At 42.8% G+C, this 18,423-nt stretch overlaps 1 protein-coding gene across 1 annotated transcript in view; it reads right to left on the reverse strand.

The window, feature by feature from the left end:
- ncapg (non-SMC condensin I complex, subunit G) overlaps window positions 1–18,423 on the reverse strand; it is a 68,567-nt gene that overhangs the window by 12,819 nt on the left and 37,325 nt on the right. Inside the window, exons 5-18 of the mRNA XM_061916308.1 lie at window positions 17,525–17,753; window positions 13,753–13,898; window positions 13,595–13,679; window positions 13,337–13,529; window positions 13,105–13,254; window positions 11,371–11,511; window positions 11,182–11,305; window positions 8,470–8,559; window positions 7,959–8,135; window positions 6,093–6,203; window positions 5,775–5,894; window positions 5,486–5,692; window positions 339–520; window positions 100–265 (exon numbers count right to left, since the gene is read on the reverse strand). Of these exons, the coding sequence (XP_061772292.1) occupies window positions 100–265; window positions 339–520; window positions 5,486–5,692; window positions 5,775–5,894; window positions 6,093–6,203; window positions 7,959–8,135; window positions 8,470–8,559; window positions 11,182–11,305; window positions 11,371–11,511; window positions 13,105–13,254; window positions 13,337–13,529; window positions 13,595–13,679; window positions 13,753–13,898; window positions 17,525–17,753 (2,121 nt within the window). The remainder of the gene's footprint in view (window positions 1–99; window positions 266–338; window positions 521–5,485; window positions 5,693–5,774; window positions 5,895–6,092; window positions 6,204–7,958; window positions 8,136–8,469; window positions 8,560–11,181; window positions 11,306–11,370; window positions 11,512–13,104; window positions 13,255–13,336; window positions 13,530–13,594; window positions 13,680–13,752; window positions 13,899–17,524; window positions 17,754–18,423) is intronic.

The raw sequence follows: 18,423 nt of genomic DNA on the forward strand, positions 1-18,423 counted from the left end.
GTCGCAATAGCAATTCCAGTGTAACCCACATCACACATGAGAGTGTCAGCTGACTTGAAGCACCCTCTGGATTGACTAGACATGTGAAGTAGTGTTTACCTCTGTGTTAGTTAAAGGCTTGACGAGGGCACTGGGACGGGTCAGTTCCACCAGCAGCTCCACCACGTTGTTCATGTCCACCTCGGCCAGCGGAGAGGTGGCGGGGGCGTTTATCAGAGTGCGCATGGTCGGAAGGAAACTCTCCTCCACAACTTCCTGGTGCGCCCTGACGCACAAAGACAGCGCGGTCCCATCAGCACTTTGGTGAGCTGGCGAAACAAAGACTTGTGTTCGGGTACCTGCTCTCGCGGGCGTAGAGCTGGAAAAAGACGCCCAGGCAGTGGCGGAGGCGGATGTCGTCCTCTGTGACCGGGTTGTACCACAGCAGAATCAGACGAGACAGCATCTTGGCGCTGGACATGCGACCTGTGTACATCAGCTTGGCCAGGCCCTCTGCTGCCTCAGTGCGCAGCTCTGACACCTGCACGGCACGTTTTCACACAAAAGTACTGCATTTAGCAACATTTACCGCATTTTCCTATTTTCCCGGACCATAGGGCACACCGGATTATAAAACGCACTGCCGATGAGCGGGTCTAGTCAGGTCTATTTCCATACAAAAGGCGCACCGGATTATAAGGCACAATAAAAGGTTCATATAAATGATAAATAAACGGGTTGTACTTGTATAGCACTTTTCTACCTTCAAAGTACTCAAAGCGCTTTGACACTACTTCCACATTTACCCATTCACACACACATTCACACACTGATGGAGGGAGCTGCCATGCAAGGCGCCAACCAGCACCCATCAGGAGCAAGGGTGAAGTGTCTTGCTCAGGACACAACGGACGTGACGAGGTTGGTACTAGGTGGGATTTGAACCAGGGACCCTCGGGTTGCGCACGGCCACTCTTCCACTGCGCCACGCCGTCCCCATATACATTTTTCCCCCCTAAATCAGGGGTGTGGCTTCACGGTGGAAGAGGGGTTAGTGCGTCTGCCTCACAATACGAAGGTCCTGCAGTCCTGGGTTCAATCCCAGGCTCGGGATCTTTCTGTGTGGAGTTTGCATGTTCTCCCCGTGAATGCGTGGGTTCCCTCCGGGTACTCCGGCTTCCTCCCACCTCCAAAGACATGCACCTGGGTATAGGCCCCTCCCACCTCCAAAGACATGCACCTGGGGATAGGCCCCTCCCACCTCCAAAGACATGCACCTGGGGATAGGTTGATTGGCAACACTAAAAATGGTCCCTAGTGTGTGAATGTGAGTGTGAATGTTGTCTGTCTATCTGTGTTGGCCCTGTGATGAGGTGGCGACCTTTTCCAGGGTGTACCCCGCCTTCCACCCGACAGTAGCTGAGATAGGCACCAGTGCCCCCCGCGACCCCCCCCCAAAAAAAGGAATAAGCGGTAGAAAATGGATGGATAAATCAGGGGTGTCCAAACTTTTTCCACTGAAGGCCGCAGACTGAAAAATCTAAGTATGCGGGGGCCATTTTGATATTTTTCCTTTTTAAAAGCAATACAATAGTTGTTGTTTTTTTACCTTTATGGGTTTCCTCAAGTTTGCTCCCCGGTCTCCGGAAGGGTCTCAAGTGTCATAAAAATTTTAGAAATAAGTCATACATTTTTAGTTTTTTTATTTAACACTTGCATCTCGAGATCAACTTCTAGGTCTGTCTGTCATTATAAGGTTTTTTTAAATTTGTTTTTTATGTTTATGCCCTTTTTGTCAAAACCTTTATTTAACACACAAACTATGCAACATTTTCCCCCAAAACATTTCAAAGTGGAATTTTTGATGTAAAGTAATTGGAACCCTAAATAGGTCAATAATTCACAACAATAAACAAAAAAAAGAATAATGTATATTTATGTATATTTAGATATTTTTTTTAACTTTTAACGCTTAAGTCTGTAGATCTCTTGATCGTAAGATTTTACAATTTTTTTCATATCTTTTTGTTTATTTATGCCCTTTTTGTGAAAGGAAACTTTGTTTTGCACAAAATATGCAATATCCCCCCGCCCCAAAATATTTGAAAGTGTAATTGTTCCAGGGAAGTAATTGGAGCCTTCAGCAGGTCAATAACAGCACGCATGGCAGCTTTGTGTTATTAGTGTCAACATTGCAACTTTTTCTTGTTACATGTCACTTTTCAAATTTTAAATTTTTATTATAGTATTTTTAGAATGGGCCAGAAGCCATTAACAAATTAGCTGGGGGCCACACTTTGGACACGCCTGCCCTAAATGTAAAACTTCCTTGTGGTCTAAATCAGTGTTTTACAACCACTGTGCCGTGGCACACTAGGGTGCCGTGAGATACAGTCTGGTGTGCCGTGAGAGATGACCTAATTTCACACATTTGGGTTGAAAACATTTCTTGCAAACCAGTAATTATAGTCTGCAAATGATGTGTTGTTGAGTGTCGGTACTGTCTACAGCTCTGCAGAGTAACCGTGTAATACTCTTCCATATTAGCAGGTGGCAGCAGGTAGCTAATTGCTTTGTAGATGCAGGTAAAAAAGCTGTCTTGTGCTTAAACCAAAAATAAACAAAAAGGTGAGTGCCCCTAAGAAAAGGCATTGAAGAATAGGAAAGTGTTAGAATAATTATGTATATATTATCATCATAACTTTATGCTTAAGGGCCGTTACTATAAAGTATTGTCAATTTGTGCTGAAATGGTATTTCTGTGTTTGTGCGGAGCTAGCAATCCAAGAGATTGCTAGCCTCTTTTTTATCAGTGTTTTGTCCAGACTCGGCCTGCTCACTGCCAAGGCCGAACATTGGGTACCGGGACCAGACAAAGCAGAGACTGGGTGATGGCACCAAGTGTCAACATATTTGCATTTTTGTATACCGTATTTCCTTGAATTGCCGCCGGGTATAGAGTATGCGCCTGCCTAGAATTACTGCCGGGTCAAACCTGTTTCGTAAAATAATTAGCACATGCTTAGCATTACCACCGGCTCAGGATTAACGCCGGGTCAAACTCGTTTCGCAAAATATTATTTTTATTAGCGCATGTCTAGAATTTCCGCCGGGTCAAACTCGTTTCGCCAAATAATTAGCATATGCCTAGAATTTCCACCGGGTCAAACTCGTCACGTCACGAGTGACACTTCACCTGTCATCATTTTTAAAATGAAGGAGACTGATTTCAATAATTTGAAATCGCATCAAGGGAAGAAGATTAAGAGCTATTCAGTAGGATTTAAAGTCCAAGCTATTGAATATGCTAAAAAGAACAGTAAGCAGCTATGTTTTATTAATATACCATAGCTGCGTGTGTCAAATATGAGTCATTAAATGACTTCCGCCTCCTGGTGGTAGAGGGCGCTACTGATCCTTCTTGCGACTACTAGGCTGCAAAAGAAGTGACAACAAGCAGCAAGAGTGAGCAGCGATCCTTTATTTTTTCCTCTCGCTTGCACTTTTAACATGGAGGATTACATATCCAAAATAAAACAGTTTTCTAAACTGGACTTTCAATGGAAGCAGGAGGTAATAAAGGAAGATCTCCATCGAGACAGAGAGACTTTTAAAACTGAAGAAAGATAAAGACTTCTATAAACCAGATATCGATGCTCTTGATCAGAAGGAGCTGCGCATGGACTTCATTTATAAGTAAAGGTAAGACCATAATAACGTTTTTTTTATTAAATGTGCTTTTCATGATGGTATCCTTACATCACACTGAAATTTATAAGCGCATGCTTAAATTTACCGCATGCCTTTGGAAAGCGCCGGAGTGAGATGAGGTTTTAAAATAATTAGCACCCCGGTGGCAATTGACGGAAATACGGTAATCATATATTGTGTCTTACTGGAGTTGTCGAGTCTACCCCATTCCCTCAGCAACAGCGATGTAATAGGGACTTTCCTAATAAATAGAGGAGGCACGCGGGCTTGATTTTTTAGAACGTAGTTTGATTCTGTAACTAGAATACAGCCCAAAATACGTGTTTCCCCATGAGCTAAATTGAACTCTGTCTCTGCATGATTCCTTGCTTCTTGTCTGATTAATAGATGTCATCAGTGTTTGAACCTGACAGGAAGGCTTTGCAGAACGAAACTAAAGCTGGCTACAAAGTAAACAAAAACAGAATGCTGGACGACATCAAAAACTTACTGTGGAGCAAAGACGGCATCCACAATGTACATCTGAACATGACATGACAATAACAATGTCCCCACAAAGAAGGATAAAAACAACAAATATTCTTGATTTGTAAAACAAAGTAGATGCGGGTAATATAAAACATGAAATTGCTACAGGAAAATGCCCAAAAAAGAGAAAAAGCCACCAAATTAAGAGCGCAAGACAAGAACACTACACAAAGGAAAACAGCAAAAAACTCAAAATAAGTCTTGGTGTGATGTGACAGGTGGTGACAGTACAGCTACTTTGAGACAAGAACTATAGTCATGCATGCTTGGCTATGCTTTAAAGTCATATCCAACAATTGAGATAATGACTATTTACTTTCAACTGAGTTTATGATTTCTGCTTCTTTTGTCAACGCAAAAATGTGACCCGTGAAAAACCGTCCGACCGGAACTCTCTAATAAGTAGAGTTCCTTGGGTGAATAATGTGAACTCACTACACTGGTATGTTTTAGTACTTTCATGGCGAGTTTACTGACAGATCTAAGAACTTTACACTACTTTATATTAGAAAAAGACAACAGCTGAGGATGAATGTCCCATAACAAGAAGATAGAGGAAAAGAAGAAGATTATCAACTACGGTGTCGCCACAGACTACAAAGGCGTAGGTGCGCAAATGTTTAGAACTCATGCAGATCCCAAATACACATCAGCAAGTTGCTTTTGCATAGTATTGCAAAACAAAACGCCAGATAATATGTCTGCGAATGGGTGCCATTTTGCGGTCCTTATACACACACCATAGTAATACTGGTGTCTCTGACTACGGTAGATGTAACGGGCCGGACAATCCATCAAGCGGTGCGACTTCAAAGTCATACTAAAAAATGTTGACAGATTTTTGAGCGCCGTGTGTAATGTTCTTTATTTTCAAAGGAACATTTAAAATGTTGGTGTTGTTTACTGGCGTCATATTGCAGTGTACACATATCTCTTATGTGTGACTGCCATCTACTGGTCACACTTATCATTGCACCATGTACCAAATAAAATTGCTTTGAGGTCAGTAAGCGCATCTGGAATTATTCCGTACATTAGGCGCACCGGGTTATAAGGCGCACTGTCGATTTGAGAAAATGAAAGGATTTGAAGTGCGCCTTATCGTACGAGAAATACAGTAATTGCAAAAAGATGTATGGTTAATGTATCATGAGATTTCCAGTTAAAATAAAGCCAATGATGAATTATTATGTGGTCCCTTTTATTTTGAAAAGCATCTGGTACCAAAATAGTATCGGGACAACGCTACGTCCTTCATTACGCTGACCTCATTATCCAGGAGCTCCGACAGCATGGCCACGATGCTCTGAGCCGTGTCCTCGATCACGTCTCCCTCCTTTTCGTCCTCCTTCCTCTCCGCTGACTTCTGAGCGGCGCCGCTGTCTGAGAGCAGCTGGAAGCCGAATAGCAGCAGCAGGTCGACGACGGCTCGCAGGGCGCAGATTCGAATCCTGATATCGTCGAGCTGCGCAATCTGAATAATAAAAATAACAACCCGCACCTAAGTTTTCCTACATTCACGTGGAATTTAACCGACCTCGGCTTGTTGACGTTACCTGCAGCAGAAGGACCATGTGGGTCTTGGCGAAGTCCTTGCAATGCAGGGCGCACGTGCCGAGACAGACCACCGCCATGCTGCGGACTGTAGGGTGAGCGCTCGCGATGCTGGGCAGGATCTGATGGGAAAAGAGTGTATTGGTGCATCTCGCTGTTAAGTGTAGAGGCATTGATATAATCACGTTGCAACGTATTGTCACAAACTACTAAAATACCAGTTTGTAGTTTTCTTCACATGTTCTAGGTGTCTAATAGCAGTTTTTTTTTTAAGTAAAACTGTTGAATGTGTCCTGGAGGAAGTTGTAGTGGTATTATACCAGTGAGGACGTCAAGGCGCTTATTGTCGGGCTGATTCTACTCTTCATGTTCATCTGCTTCAGCAGCTCCGCGCACATCATTAGACACCTCAGCAGAGTCTCTGGGTCGTTCTAGACAGACAACAACACAAAATGTATCTGGTTACATATCTTGTTTTTTTGTGCAGGACTAAGCATGTCCATTCCATTAGTGACCTTGACTGAGCTAAAAGCGGTGAAGTTGTCACGTTGTGTCAATGGTAAATAAAAAGAGAATACAACAAACTTTTCAACTTATATTCCATTGAATAGAAAGCAAAGACAAGATATTTCATGTTCACACAGAAACTTCATTTATTTTTGCAAAAAATCATGAACTTAGAATGTAAAAGCAGCAACACATTGCAAAAAAGTCGGCACATGGGGCATTTTTACCAGTGTGTTACATGGCCTTTCCTTTTAACAACACTCAATAAAGGTTTGGGAACTGAGGAGACACATTTTTGAAGTGGATTTTTTTCCCATTCTTGCTTGATGTACAGCTTAAGTTGTTCAACAGTCTCTGTTGTGGTATTTTGGGCTTCATATTGCGCCACACATTTTCTTTGGGAGACAGGTCTGGACTACAGGCAGGCTAGTCTAGTACCCGCACTCTTTTACTACGAAGCCACGCTGTTGTAACACGTAGGCTTTGCATTGTCTTGCTGAAATAATCAGGGGCGTTCATGATAACGTTGCTTGGATCGCAAAATGTTGCTCCAAAAGCTCTATGTACCTTTCAGCATTAAAGGTGCCTTCACAAATGTGTAAGTTAGCCATGCCTTGGCCACTAATACACCTCCATACCATCACACATGCTGACTTTTACACTTTGCGCCTATAGCAATCCGGATGGTTCTTTTTATCTTTGTTTTGGAGGATACGACTTCCACAGTTTCCAAAAACAAAATGAAATGTGGACTCGTCAGACCACAGAACACTTTTCCACTTTGCATCAGTCCTTCTTAGATGAGCTCGAGCCCAGCAAAGCCAGCTGCGTTTCTGGGTGTTGTTGATAAATTGCTTTGGCTTTGCATGGCAGATGTTTTAACTTGCACTTACAGATGTAGCGACCGACTGTAGTTACTGACAGTGGGTTTCTGAAGTGTCCCTAAGCCCATGTGGTGATATCATTTACACACTGATGTCGCTTTTGGATGCAGTACCGCCTGAGGGATTGAAGGTCACGAGCATTCAATGTTAAGTGCAGTGATTTCTCCAGATTCTCTGAACCTTTTGATGATATTACAGTGCGTAGATAGGGAAATCACTAAATTCCTTGCAACAGCTGGTTGAGAAACGTTGTTCTTAAACAATTTGCTCAGGGATTTGTAGACAAAGTGGTGACCCTCGCCCCGTCCTCTTTTGTGAATGAGCGAGCATTTCATGGAAGCTGCTTTTTTACCCAATCATGGCAACCAGGTGTTCCCAATTAGCCTGCACACCTGTGGGATGTTCCAAATAAGTCTTTGATGAGCATTCCTCAACTTACTCAGTCTTTTTTGCCACTTGTGCCAGCTTTTTTTAAACATGTTACAGGCATCAAATTCAGAATGAGCTAATATTGGCAAAAAATAAAATCTACCAGTTCCAATGTTAAATATCTTTTCTTTTCAGTCTATTAAATTGAATCTAAGTTGAAAGGATTTGTATTGATTGTATTCTGTTTTTATTTACCATTTACACAACGTGACAACTTCACCGCTTTCGGGGTTTGTATATTCAGATCGCTGCAGTTGTATGATAATAAAATATTTTTGTCGCTAATAGTAAAGCATGCCCTTTAATATAAGCCTTCTTAAATGGAGTAAATAAACCTCCAAGCCAACAGTATGTTGTCGTAAGTACCTTCTCAGTGCGGATCTCAATTTCGGCCGGCTGAGCGCTCTCCTGGATGACCTTGTGCTCCTTCTCCAGCTCTGTGATGGACTGCTTTATCTCGGCAGCGCGGTTGAAATCCTGCGCAGCGATGCACTCCTCCAAGGCTTCCTTGGCCTCCAAGATCCGTACCTTCACCTCTGCTAGCTGAATGGAGGAGCCGGGGGATAAGGTTATTCCTTAGCTGAAAGCCCTCCTGGGGATTGTTGACAGGAGGCACACGACAGGCGTCGACAAGAAAAACAACAACAGCCGCCTGGAGACTCTCTGAAGAAGGATCAGGTGAGGAACACGGGGGCTCGGGATGCTTGTTGAGATTAAGATGCAAGGAAGACATGTGACTGCGACGGAGGTAAAACTATGACAGATAAAATAGAGAGAAGCTGGGCATACAAAGACGAATCCCTCTTTAAAGAGTCACACATGCCTGGTAAAATCCACAACCATCTGCTCCAGAGAGAACAGTTGGAGATGTTCCCACCTGAATTTGCTGGCGGCGGCTCGCGTTCTCATCCACTGGCTGGCTCGCTTCCGTGATTGGTGCCCGCAGATCGGAGATGATTTCTGCCACCTGTGCAGAATTAAAACAAAGACCCCAGTGAGAATGACCACACTGCATTTTATGACAGCAATTAGACAGTCGGGCGTTGGATGATAATTGAATATGATTTCTGCAGAATAAAGCCATCATGTACATTACACACTAAGGATCTCAATCTTTGGGCACCTAAGGAGTCAACATGATTCAGATTCATGGGGCGAGGATTCGATTCAGATTCAATTCTCGATTAAACGTGATTCTCAATTTAATCTGATTCTGGCAATGTATTATTTGGTATAATTACAGCATGACACTTTGCTTACAGGTGTGAGCATTTCAGTCACACTTGGGTCGTGCGAGTAGTGGGAAGTAGCACACATGCGAATAAACATTTGACCCTTTAATTAGCACAGTGGTCTGCAAGCCGTGGCTCTGGAGCGGCAGACGGCTCTTTACTGCCTCCGCCGTGGCTTTAAAACAAAATGTCAACAAATAATGGCTACGGTCTAACTTTTTAACTGATTTTTATCTAACAAATTGTTCTTAGGGTAATTAGGGACCGAATGTCCCTTTGGGACAGAGGACTGTATTGAATTTCTAAGGTTGTATTATTATTCTTTATTATACCGCTGAGCTGTAATTTGACCCCCTTAACATGCTTCAAAACTCCCCAAATTTGACACACACATCAGGACTGGCGAAAATTGCGATCTAAGTTGCGCTCTAGCGCCCCCTAGGAAGAAAACACAGACAAAACTGTCTCTAACTTCCAGTATGAACGTCGTAGAAACATGAAACAAAAACCACTAGGTAGGTCTCAGTTAGACCTATATTTCATACACTCTTACCTCCCAGCTAAAATCAACAGGAAGTTTGCAATTCCCCCTTCAATACAAAACTTGGCTAAAAAAATGCACTTTTTTTCTAACATTATCTCCTCTGGGGCCGTTTGTCGTGTCGGCTTCAAATAAGCAATAGAAGACAGATTGAACCCTTCTGATTAAAAGTTTATGAAAGTTTTAATCACTGCCACGGTTTTGATTTTATCCGCCTTCAAAGCACCGCTGTGCTGAAAACCATTTCAAAGATAGCCGCCGTGCGCAGACACAGTGAATGAGACGTTTTTTCTTTTCTTTTTTTTTCCGTACCGCCTGCTGCTGTTGCGCACGCACCAACATTTGTGGGGGAGGGGCTGTGATCGTCTATACCAAGATGGCTGCCAGGTGCTGTAGCTAAGCAGGTATGTTTTAAAGTTGTCGTTTGCCTGCATATCGTAAAAACAACCGTCCGACATTCTTTATTTTGGGTACTTACATTTGGTGCTTGACTGTTGTGGCCTTTTAAGGCCATCTGCACTTTTTATGCTTCGGTGAAGACAATGAATGGTCTGGTTTTGATTTTATTAGCCTTCAAAGAACCGCTGCGCTGAAAAACATTTCTAAGATGGCCGCCGTGCGCTCACACAGAGAGCTAGATGTTTTTTTTGTTTTTTATTATTATCTTCGTATTTTTTTAATACACTGAAGCACTTTGAGGTTGATTGCTCAATGTAAAGTGCTTTTACAAATAAAATCCATTATTATTATCATTATTATTCCATTATCAGAAAGGAGCAGATGGAAGAATATTATTCTTATATATATCTGTACCCTTTTTTTGTTCAATTACCTCGGAATCTTGTTCACAAGTGAGAGAAGAGTGAATGGTGAGGTCGACAGGCGAATCGGTGCGGCGTCTTCAGTAATACGGACGCTGTATCGATCTGTTGTGGTGAAGAAGGAGCTGAGCCGGAAAGCAAAGCTCTCAATTTACCGGTCGATCTACGTTCCCATCTTCACCTATGGTCATGAGCTTTGGGTTATGACCGAAAGGACAAGATCACGGCCCAAAAGCGGCCCAAATGAGTTTCCTTTGCCGGGTGGCGGGGCTCTCCCTTAGAGATAGGGTGAGAAGCTCTGCCATCTGGTAGGAGCTCAAAGTAAAGCCGCTGCTCCTCCACATGGAGAGGAGCCAGATGAGGTGGCTCGGGCATCTGGTAAGGATGCCACTCGAACGCATACCTAGGGAGGTGTTTCACCAGGGAAGACCCAGGAGACGTTAGGAAGACTATGTCTTCCGGCTGGCCTCGGGATCCCCTGGGAGGAGCTGGACGAAGTGGCTGGGGAGAAGGAAGTCTGGGCTTCTCTGCTTAGGCTGCTGCACCCGCGACCCGAACTCGGATAAGCGGAAGAAGACGGATGGATGGATTTTACATGACTACCACTGTTACCTCCACCAACATCCGAACTCCTAATTTATGTTTAAGCATTTTCACAATGACACGTCCAATCAAATTCAAAAATCAGTTTCATATAATTCCAGTTGTCTCTTTTCGTAACTCTTTTTAAATTCTAAAATATTCTTGCAACTTTTGAAGTCTTTCTTTTGGGAATTCCATGCGTTCACACCAGCAACAGACAGGCACTTTTGTTTCAAATGTGTTTGCACTCTTGGATGTTTAAAGTCATACAGCCTTCTGGGATTCTCATCCTCAGAGTTAGAATGTATGAATAAATGAAAAACGTGTTCTTGTTCTGTGTAAGGACTGTGAATAATAGACCCAATTCCCAAAAAATTGAGGGTTCCCTTGTATGAGAGAGAAAAAGATCTCACAATCTGAATACGTCTGTGATCGTCAGGCACAAGTGTGATGAGCTTCTCTGTGAGCAAGGAGACCAGTGAGGAGGGCGTCTGTGGCAGAGCCAGCATCTCCTCCAGCACAGCCACTGCACGCTTCCTGCGATGGCAGAAGAACATCAGAGTGGAAGTAAAAAGGCTTCCGCTGAGGCGTGTCTCTCTTACCTGCCGCCTTCCTCGTTGGTGTCCAGGCAGCCGATGAGCTGGATGAGCTGTTGAGAGATGAACTCCTTGGTCATCACCAACTCCAGCTGGTTCAAGTCTGCCCTCTGCTCCTCCGACAGCACTGGCACCGCCTTCAAGTACCTGCAGCAGGTCAGGAAGGACGGTTACAGAACCGTGTCGACCGCTACCCACACAGAGAGCCGAATGCAGCGGTACATCTTGGAATACATTGGATTTTTGTGATTTCTGATCATTTGTGAGGGTACCATAGAGACTTCTGTGTGTGTTTTGGCAGAGCACCACATACAGAACAGTTCAGATGGTTGTTCTTCCGGCCTGTTAATAAATCGCCTCCTTGTTATGTTTGTTGGATGTACTGTACAGTGCTGTATGGAACGTTATATTAGGGATGTCAAAAAAAAAATCGATTTTTGAATGAATCGCAATTCTTATCTGTAAAGATTCTTAATCGATTCAAATCTGTCCTGTCCAGCTACTCAGGCAAATCATTTTGTTGATTTTGTTTAACACCTGTTTCCCAAAGTGGATTATGCGAGCTGATGGTAGGGGTACGTCTGAATGAACCATATTTAATGTACGAGATAAAATTGAGGCTACCAATAAGAAGTCAAAGCTCTGGTAGGACTGCATGAACAACAACAAAACAGAGGTCTTTCCGACGTTGCAAGATTTTTGCGTGCAAATCACCTCAGTGTGACAGACAGCGTCAAATGTGACATAACTACTCACCTCAGTGAGCTGGCTGCACAACTGCACAGGTACTTCCCTGAAATTGACGAGTCAGACAGTTGGGTTCGATATCCCTTTTCTGCCCTGCCTACTGCCTTAACGGCACCTGAACAGGAGAGCCCCATCGATATCGCAACAACGGGATCCATGAAAATTGAATTCAACCTGAAGTCTCTTACAGATTTCTGGATAGGACTGTGCACAGATTATCCTGAACTGGTCACACACGCTGTGAAGACCTCAATGCCCTTTGCAACAACATGTTTCTGTGACAGTGGGTTCTCAGCTCTTACGAGCCTGAAAACTAAAAACAGGCACAGACTGTGTGTGGAAGACGACCTAAGGCCAAGACTTTCTCAGATTAGGCCAGACATAAAGGGGTTATGAGCATCCTCTCAAGCGCACCCTTCACATTAACCTGGATTTCTGTCTATATTTAAATAAAATTCTGTTTGATCTAAACTTCCATCTGAGTCCTGAAATCCCTAATAATTTTATAGTGCAGTACCTGCTACACAGATTTACTTAAGAAAAGAAGTGTTGGCTAGTTCTCTTGTCGTCTTATTTGTATTTGACTTTATTTATTTTATTTAATTAAACAAAACCACTTTATTTTTACTTAATATAGAAATAAATCAGAGCTAGTCATTGATTTTATGGAGGACTGTAGTTGTACATAGAACTGGAACCAAATGTTATTAAAAAAAAAAGTATTGATTTTGAATAGAGAATAGTTTTGATTTGAAATCATGTGGTGCCCAAAGATTCACAGCCCTACTTTATATTGTGTTCAAAGTGTACAAACCTTTACTAAAATACGGACTTTTGTCTAGGTTGGAATCCATGATAAATATTTACATTGCTTCATATGGCAAAATTTGGTTGAGGTTCCACTGTAATTTGACTTGTTTAATGGAGTTACACACGGCAATTAACACTTATTTTTTTAGGAACACAATTAGACATGTAATGGATGTAAAATACCCGTAGAGGTAGTCCGTGAACATGACAGTGTCCGGTAAGACTTGCTCCAACATTTCTTCACCATCATCTCCTTTTCCCTTGATGAACTCGCACAGAGCTCGCCAGTAAAGAACATTCTCACACGTCAGAGAGTCCACTGGGATCAGCTTCCTGTTCAAACACGCCCAGGAAATGGATTAAAATTTTGTTCAAAACCCCCCAAAAAAGCAAAGGTTCGAGTGTGCGGGTGTACCTGTTGTCCAGCTGTGTTCTGTTCTGCAGCAACTCGTCAGCGGCCATGCCTGTGAAGATGGCCTGGAGCATGTCCAGAGCTGTTTGGGCACAGTTCTCCACATCAAGTCTGTGGAGAAGCTCCACCACATTTCCATCCAGACGCAGCAGCCAGGCGGGCAGCAGACTGGAGCAAACCACCTCTTTTACGGCTTCTACACCAAAAACGTTAAATGATGTTTATGCAGAAAAACGGCTTATTTTACAGGCTGAATGTTACCTGATGTGTCATGGAGTCCCTGCTGCAGCAGACTCACTCTCTGTGCAATGGTCAGAGCTTTAACATGAACCTTGTCAGCCAGAACCTTCAAAACAAAAGACCCAATGACGCATGCTTCCATTGCGACAAATGTGAAACAAACGCACAACACGGCTTACTTGGTAGGCTAACTTGCGGACGTTCTCTTTGATGTCGCGTGTGCGTTTTAGAACTTTGGGGAGCGTGCGAGGAGACATGGCAATGCAGGAGAGGACAGCCCTTCTCACCTCAGCGTTGGTGTCATTCTCCAGGATCAACATGAAGGCTGAACAGAGGAGATAGGAGACAAGTTGTAAAAATCTCCTTCCGCGTCCGTCCCTGACACCTGCATTTCAGGTGGGTTGCTCTGGGAACACTCTGTGGAAACGCTCCCCACCCACGCTGCTTGGTCGGTCGGTTGGACGGACGATCGATCGATAGGTTTTAATTGTCGTTGCACAAGTACAACAAAACATTTTTTTCAGCACAAACCCGTTCAAGATTAGACAAACATGGTTACAGAACAGGAACGCTGATGGGTCACCACGAGGCGCCCCGTAAAAGATGGGTAAAAAGGTAAAACGCTGGGGAAGGATGAATAAAAAAATACAAAAATCTAGACTGGGCTCTTTAGGGGGCCCAGTCTTGAGTGGGGAAAAAACCTCCATAGCAAAGCACATATACATACAACATACATCTCAAGATATCTAGCAACAGACGAAAGGGAGTCCAGGGTCATGGTGGTAGGCCGCAGCTCTCAGGCGCTGGCCATCCTTTCATCACCCCTATGGGATTTGCGTCTAGGGCGTTGAGTTGGGGGGGTGGGGTGTGTATGTGTGGCATTTTTTTTTTTGATGCATGTTTGGGTGTAAGCCTGCAGTGTGTCTCTGTTCCGCGGCCTTAATCTTGTGCAGTCGGTAGTCCAAAGTCAACAACAACAGGTGTGTGTCCATGAGAGACAGGAAGGCAGTTGTTGTGTCTTCGTTGCACTCTTCTTCGGGAGAGTCTCGAAGCCAGGGAAACAATCCAAGTTAAAATGTTTTGTACGCGAGTGAAAATAAAATTTGTTGTTTACTCTAAATTGTCTAAGACTTGTCCTCAAAAACCCGTGGGGCAGACAGTCCGATGTGATCCAAGTGCCCACAGTTCTTCCCGCATCCTCCAATCATTTGTGGCAGCTTTAGGGTACTTTGAAGACTGCCGGCAAAAACCTCCTATTGGTCAACAAACCGGAGCGACGCTTACGCCAATCAGCAGATGTCCTGTTGACATAATTCCCAATAAGTAGATATCTTCCCGTCCTCGACAGAAAAGGGTCGCCAGGCACACAACACTCTTTCTCCCAAGAGTCCGTCGTGTGTCCAGCAACAACCGCTCTGTCACAACAAGCAGGTTCCCCCAAACCCAAGATCTTGAGGCCAGTTAAATATTTCCAATGTTTAAGATTTGGAGAGCAGTGCAAAAAGAGGCAACAAAAAGGTTAAGACAAGACAAAGAAGCTAGCAGGAAAGATAAGGGAGAGGAAAGGGGAGCGTCCACCCTCCATGAGTGCCAGAGAGAAAGACTGAGCTGCTGTGACTTAGATTACTATAGTAACTAATTAATTACCATAGTAACTAGTAAATCACGCAAAAGGGCAGATTCCAACCAAAGAAATACTTAGTATAGTTCAAAACTTACAGTCATTTGAAAACATCAATGGGCATCATAATGGCGGCTACACTTTCCACCTTGCAGAGCTAAAAAAAATTATTTGGGAATGTCTGGCGGGCCAGATTGAAAATCTTAACTAGCCGTATACAGCTTTAATTTGCCCTGGTCTGTCATAGCCTATAGGCCACGCACTAGAAAAACTCACAATCTCACCAAGTAGATATTTCTCATTTCTAGTCAAAATATCTAAAGTGAACAAACTTCATTAAAATCACAATCTTCTGAATAGTCTTTTTCCAGTGAGACACTTGAGAACTTGATTTTAAGCAATAGAGCTAAGGAAAAAAATTACTACTTATGAGCATCACAAGTTTGTTATAAGACACAGAACCTCACAATACCAGTAAGTTTGTCTAGTAATATGCTTGAATTGTTAGTGTCCTATTTTAAAACATCTTACTGAGACAATTTTGACTTTCATTGGCAGATTTCTTTTGCTCATTCAAAGTTATTTTTGATTGAACAAGTTATTATTAGGGACCGAATGTCCCTTTGGACAGAGGACCCCATTGTATTTCTAAGGTTTTATTATTATTATACCGCGGCCTCTTTGAGCTGTAATTTGACCCCCTTAACATGCTTCAAAACTCACCAAAATTTACACACACATCAGGACTGGCGAAAATTGCGATCTAATAAAAAAACCAAACCCCAAAACTTAAAATTGCGCTCTACCGCCCCCTAGGAATAAAACAGACAAAACTGCTCCTAGGAAGAAAACAGACAAAACTGCTTGTAACTTTTGGTAGGAATGTCATAGAGACAAGAAATAAAAACCTCTATGTGGGTCTCACTTAGACCTACATGTCATTACTTTACATCTTTCAGCAAAAATCTACAGGAATGTGGCAATTACCCCTTCAAAACAAAAGTTTTTTAAAAACCTGTCACCTTTTTTCAAACATTATCTCCTCTGAGCGCGTTTGTTTTGTCAGCTTTGAACTTGCACAGGAAAGAGACTGAACCCTTCTGATTAAAAGTTGCGCAAAGAGTTTTTCTAAGTGCTCTGGTTTTGATTTTACGAGCCTTCAAAGAACCGCTGCGCTGATGCTGCTGCTGCCGTCTCAAGATGGCCGCTTAAAAGCAGGCAGCTCCAGCGTGACCACACAATGCAGAGAAGGTAGGTACTGTGCGGGTAAAGATATGTTGACTGGGTGAAAGAAGGAGGCACCAGTTTGACTCCAGGATACAGAGAAGGTAGGTAATGTGCAGGTAAAGATATGTTGTCTGGGTGATGGCAGGAAGCACCAGCGTGTATGGGTGAAAGAAAGAAGCACCAGTGTGACCCCAGGATGCAGGGAAGGTAAGTAATGTGCAGGTAAAGATATGTTGAATGGGTAAAGGCAGGAAACACCAGCAAAAGTCGGTCCCGTCCATCGCTGCTTGCAGCTTTAATTTTGTTTTTTATCTGCTAATGGAACAAGTCAAAATTGTCTGGCTAAAATGTATTGATGTAAGAAATTAGCAATCAAAACGTCTTATTAGCGATATTTACTAGTATTGCTAAGTTTTGTGTCTTATAACTATCTTGTAATGCACAAAGGCAGTATTATATTGCTCAGAAGATCTATTGCCTTAAAACAAGTTCTTATGTCTCACTATTCAGGGGACTGTGACTTGTATAGATTTTGACTAGAAATGAGAAATATATACTTGGTGACAGTAGGAGTGTTTCCAAGGAGACCACACAGTTATAGGGATGTCCCGGTATAAAAAGTCTTATCACGGTTATTGTGACCAAAATTAGTACGGTTATTATTATCGCGGAATTTTTAAATGTGCTAAAAAATAAATTAAAAACTACTTGTACTGAAATCTTTCAACCATATTTTATTACGAAAAAGAAAAAAAAAACATTCAAAATGTATGTACCTCATTTAGAAAATTAAATGTGCATATGAAAGCAATAAAATAATAAACAAAATGTGGCAGAAACAAGCACTTTCGTATCCAGGAAGTAAGCAGTGTTGCCTAAAAAATGACAGGTTTTCAGTAATTAAACATTTTAAGGGCATTACTAACCGTGGTTTATCATTGAACTGTTTACCGTTACATCCCTACTTCTCGACTACACATATTGATGCTAATCGACCTGTTTGTTATTTGCATTGTTAAGCCATATTGAAAATGGAATCAGTAAAATCTCATTAATTCCCATCCCTACCCACATCTTGGTGGAGCCCAACAACAGATACACACCATTGATGGTCGGACAGTCGGGATCGCTGGGCTGCTGCAGGCGGGTCATGGCCAAGGCGGCCTGTATGCGCACGTTGGGAAACCTGTCTGTGACACGCACCAGCATGGCCTGGTGGATGCGATCGAAAAGCTCGTCGTCGATCTGAGCGTTCTCAGCCATACTGCCCAGCAGTTTGTTGATCAGCTGGCACACCCGGAAGCGCACCGCATGGCTGTTGGCCTCATGAGACTGCACCGTTGTAAACGAGGTGACAAAAGACAAAAAGAAGAGAAACGGATCAATACACAGATGAATGAGATTCAGTGGATGCAAGTCATTCACCCCGTCCAATGTGCCACCACACAGCCCCACTGACTTCAAGCGAGACGTGCACCGTGTATTGGTAACCAATCAGTCACAGGGAACATACAGTATGGACCAGCAAAGCTGCCAACATTTGATGTTTGCCATCCAGTAGAGGTTAAAAAAAGCACTATACATGTACAAAACTCAAAAGCAGTGAAGTTGGCACGTTGTGTAAAGGGTACATAAAAACACAATACAATGATTTGCAAATCCTTTTCAAATTATATTCAATTGAATAGACTGCAAAGACAAGATATTTCATGGTCACACTGAGAAACTTAATTTCTTTGGCAAATAATCATTAACTAAGAATTTATGGCAACAACACGTTGCAAAAAAGACATTTTTACCAGTGTGTTGCATGGCCTTTCCTTTTAAGAACACTCAGTGAACGTTTGGCAACTGAGGAGACAAGTTTTTTAAGCTTTTCAGGTGGAATTCTTTCCTATTCTTGCTTGATGTACAGCTTAAATTGTTCAACAGTGGTGTGTTGTCAGGGCCAGCAAAGCCTTCTCTGCTGGCCTAACATAGTCATAAATCATGATCACAATTA

Source organism: Nerophis ophidion, linkage group LG01 (genome assembly GCF_033978795.1).
Source record: "Nerophis ophidion isolate RoL-2023_Sa linkage group LG01, RoL_Noph_v1.0, whole genome shotgun sequence".
Lineage (NCBI taxonomy): Eukaryota > Metazoa > Chordata > Actinopteri > Syngnathiformes > Syngnathidae > Nerophis > Nerophis ophidion.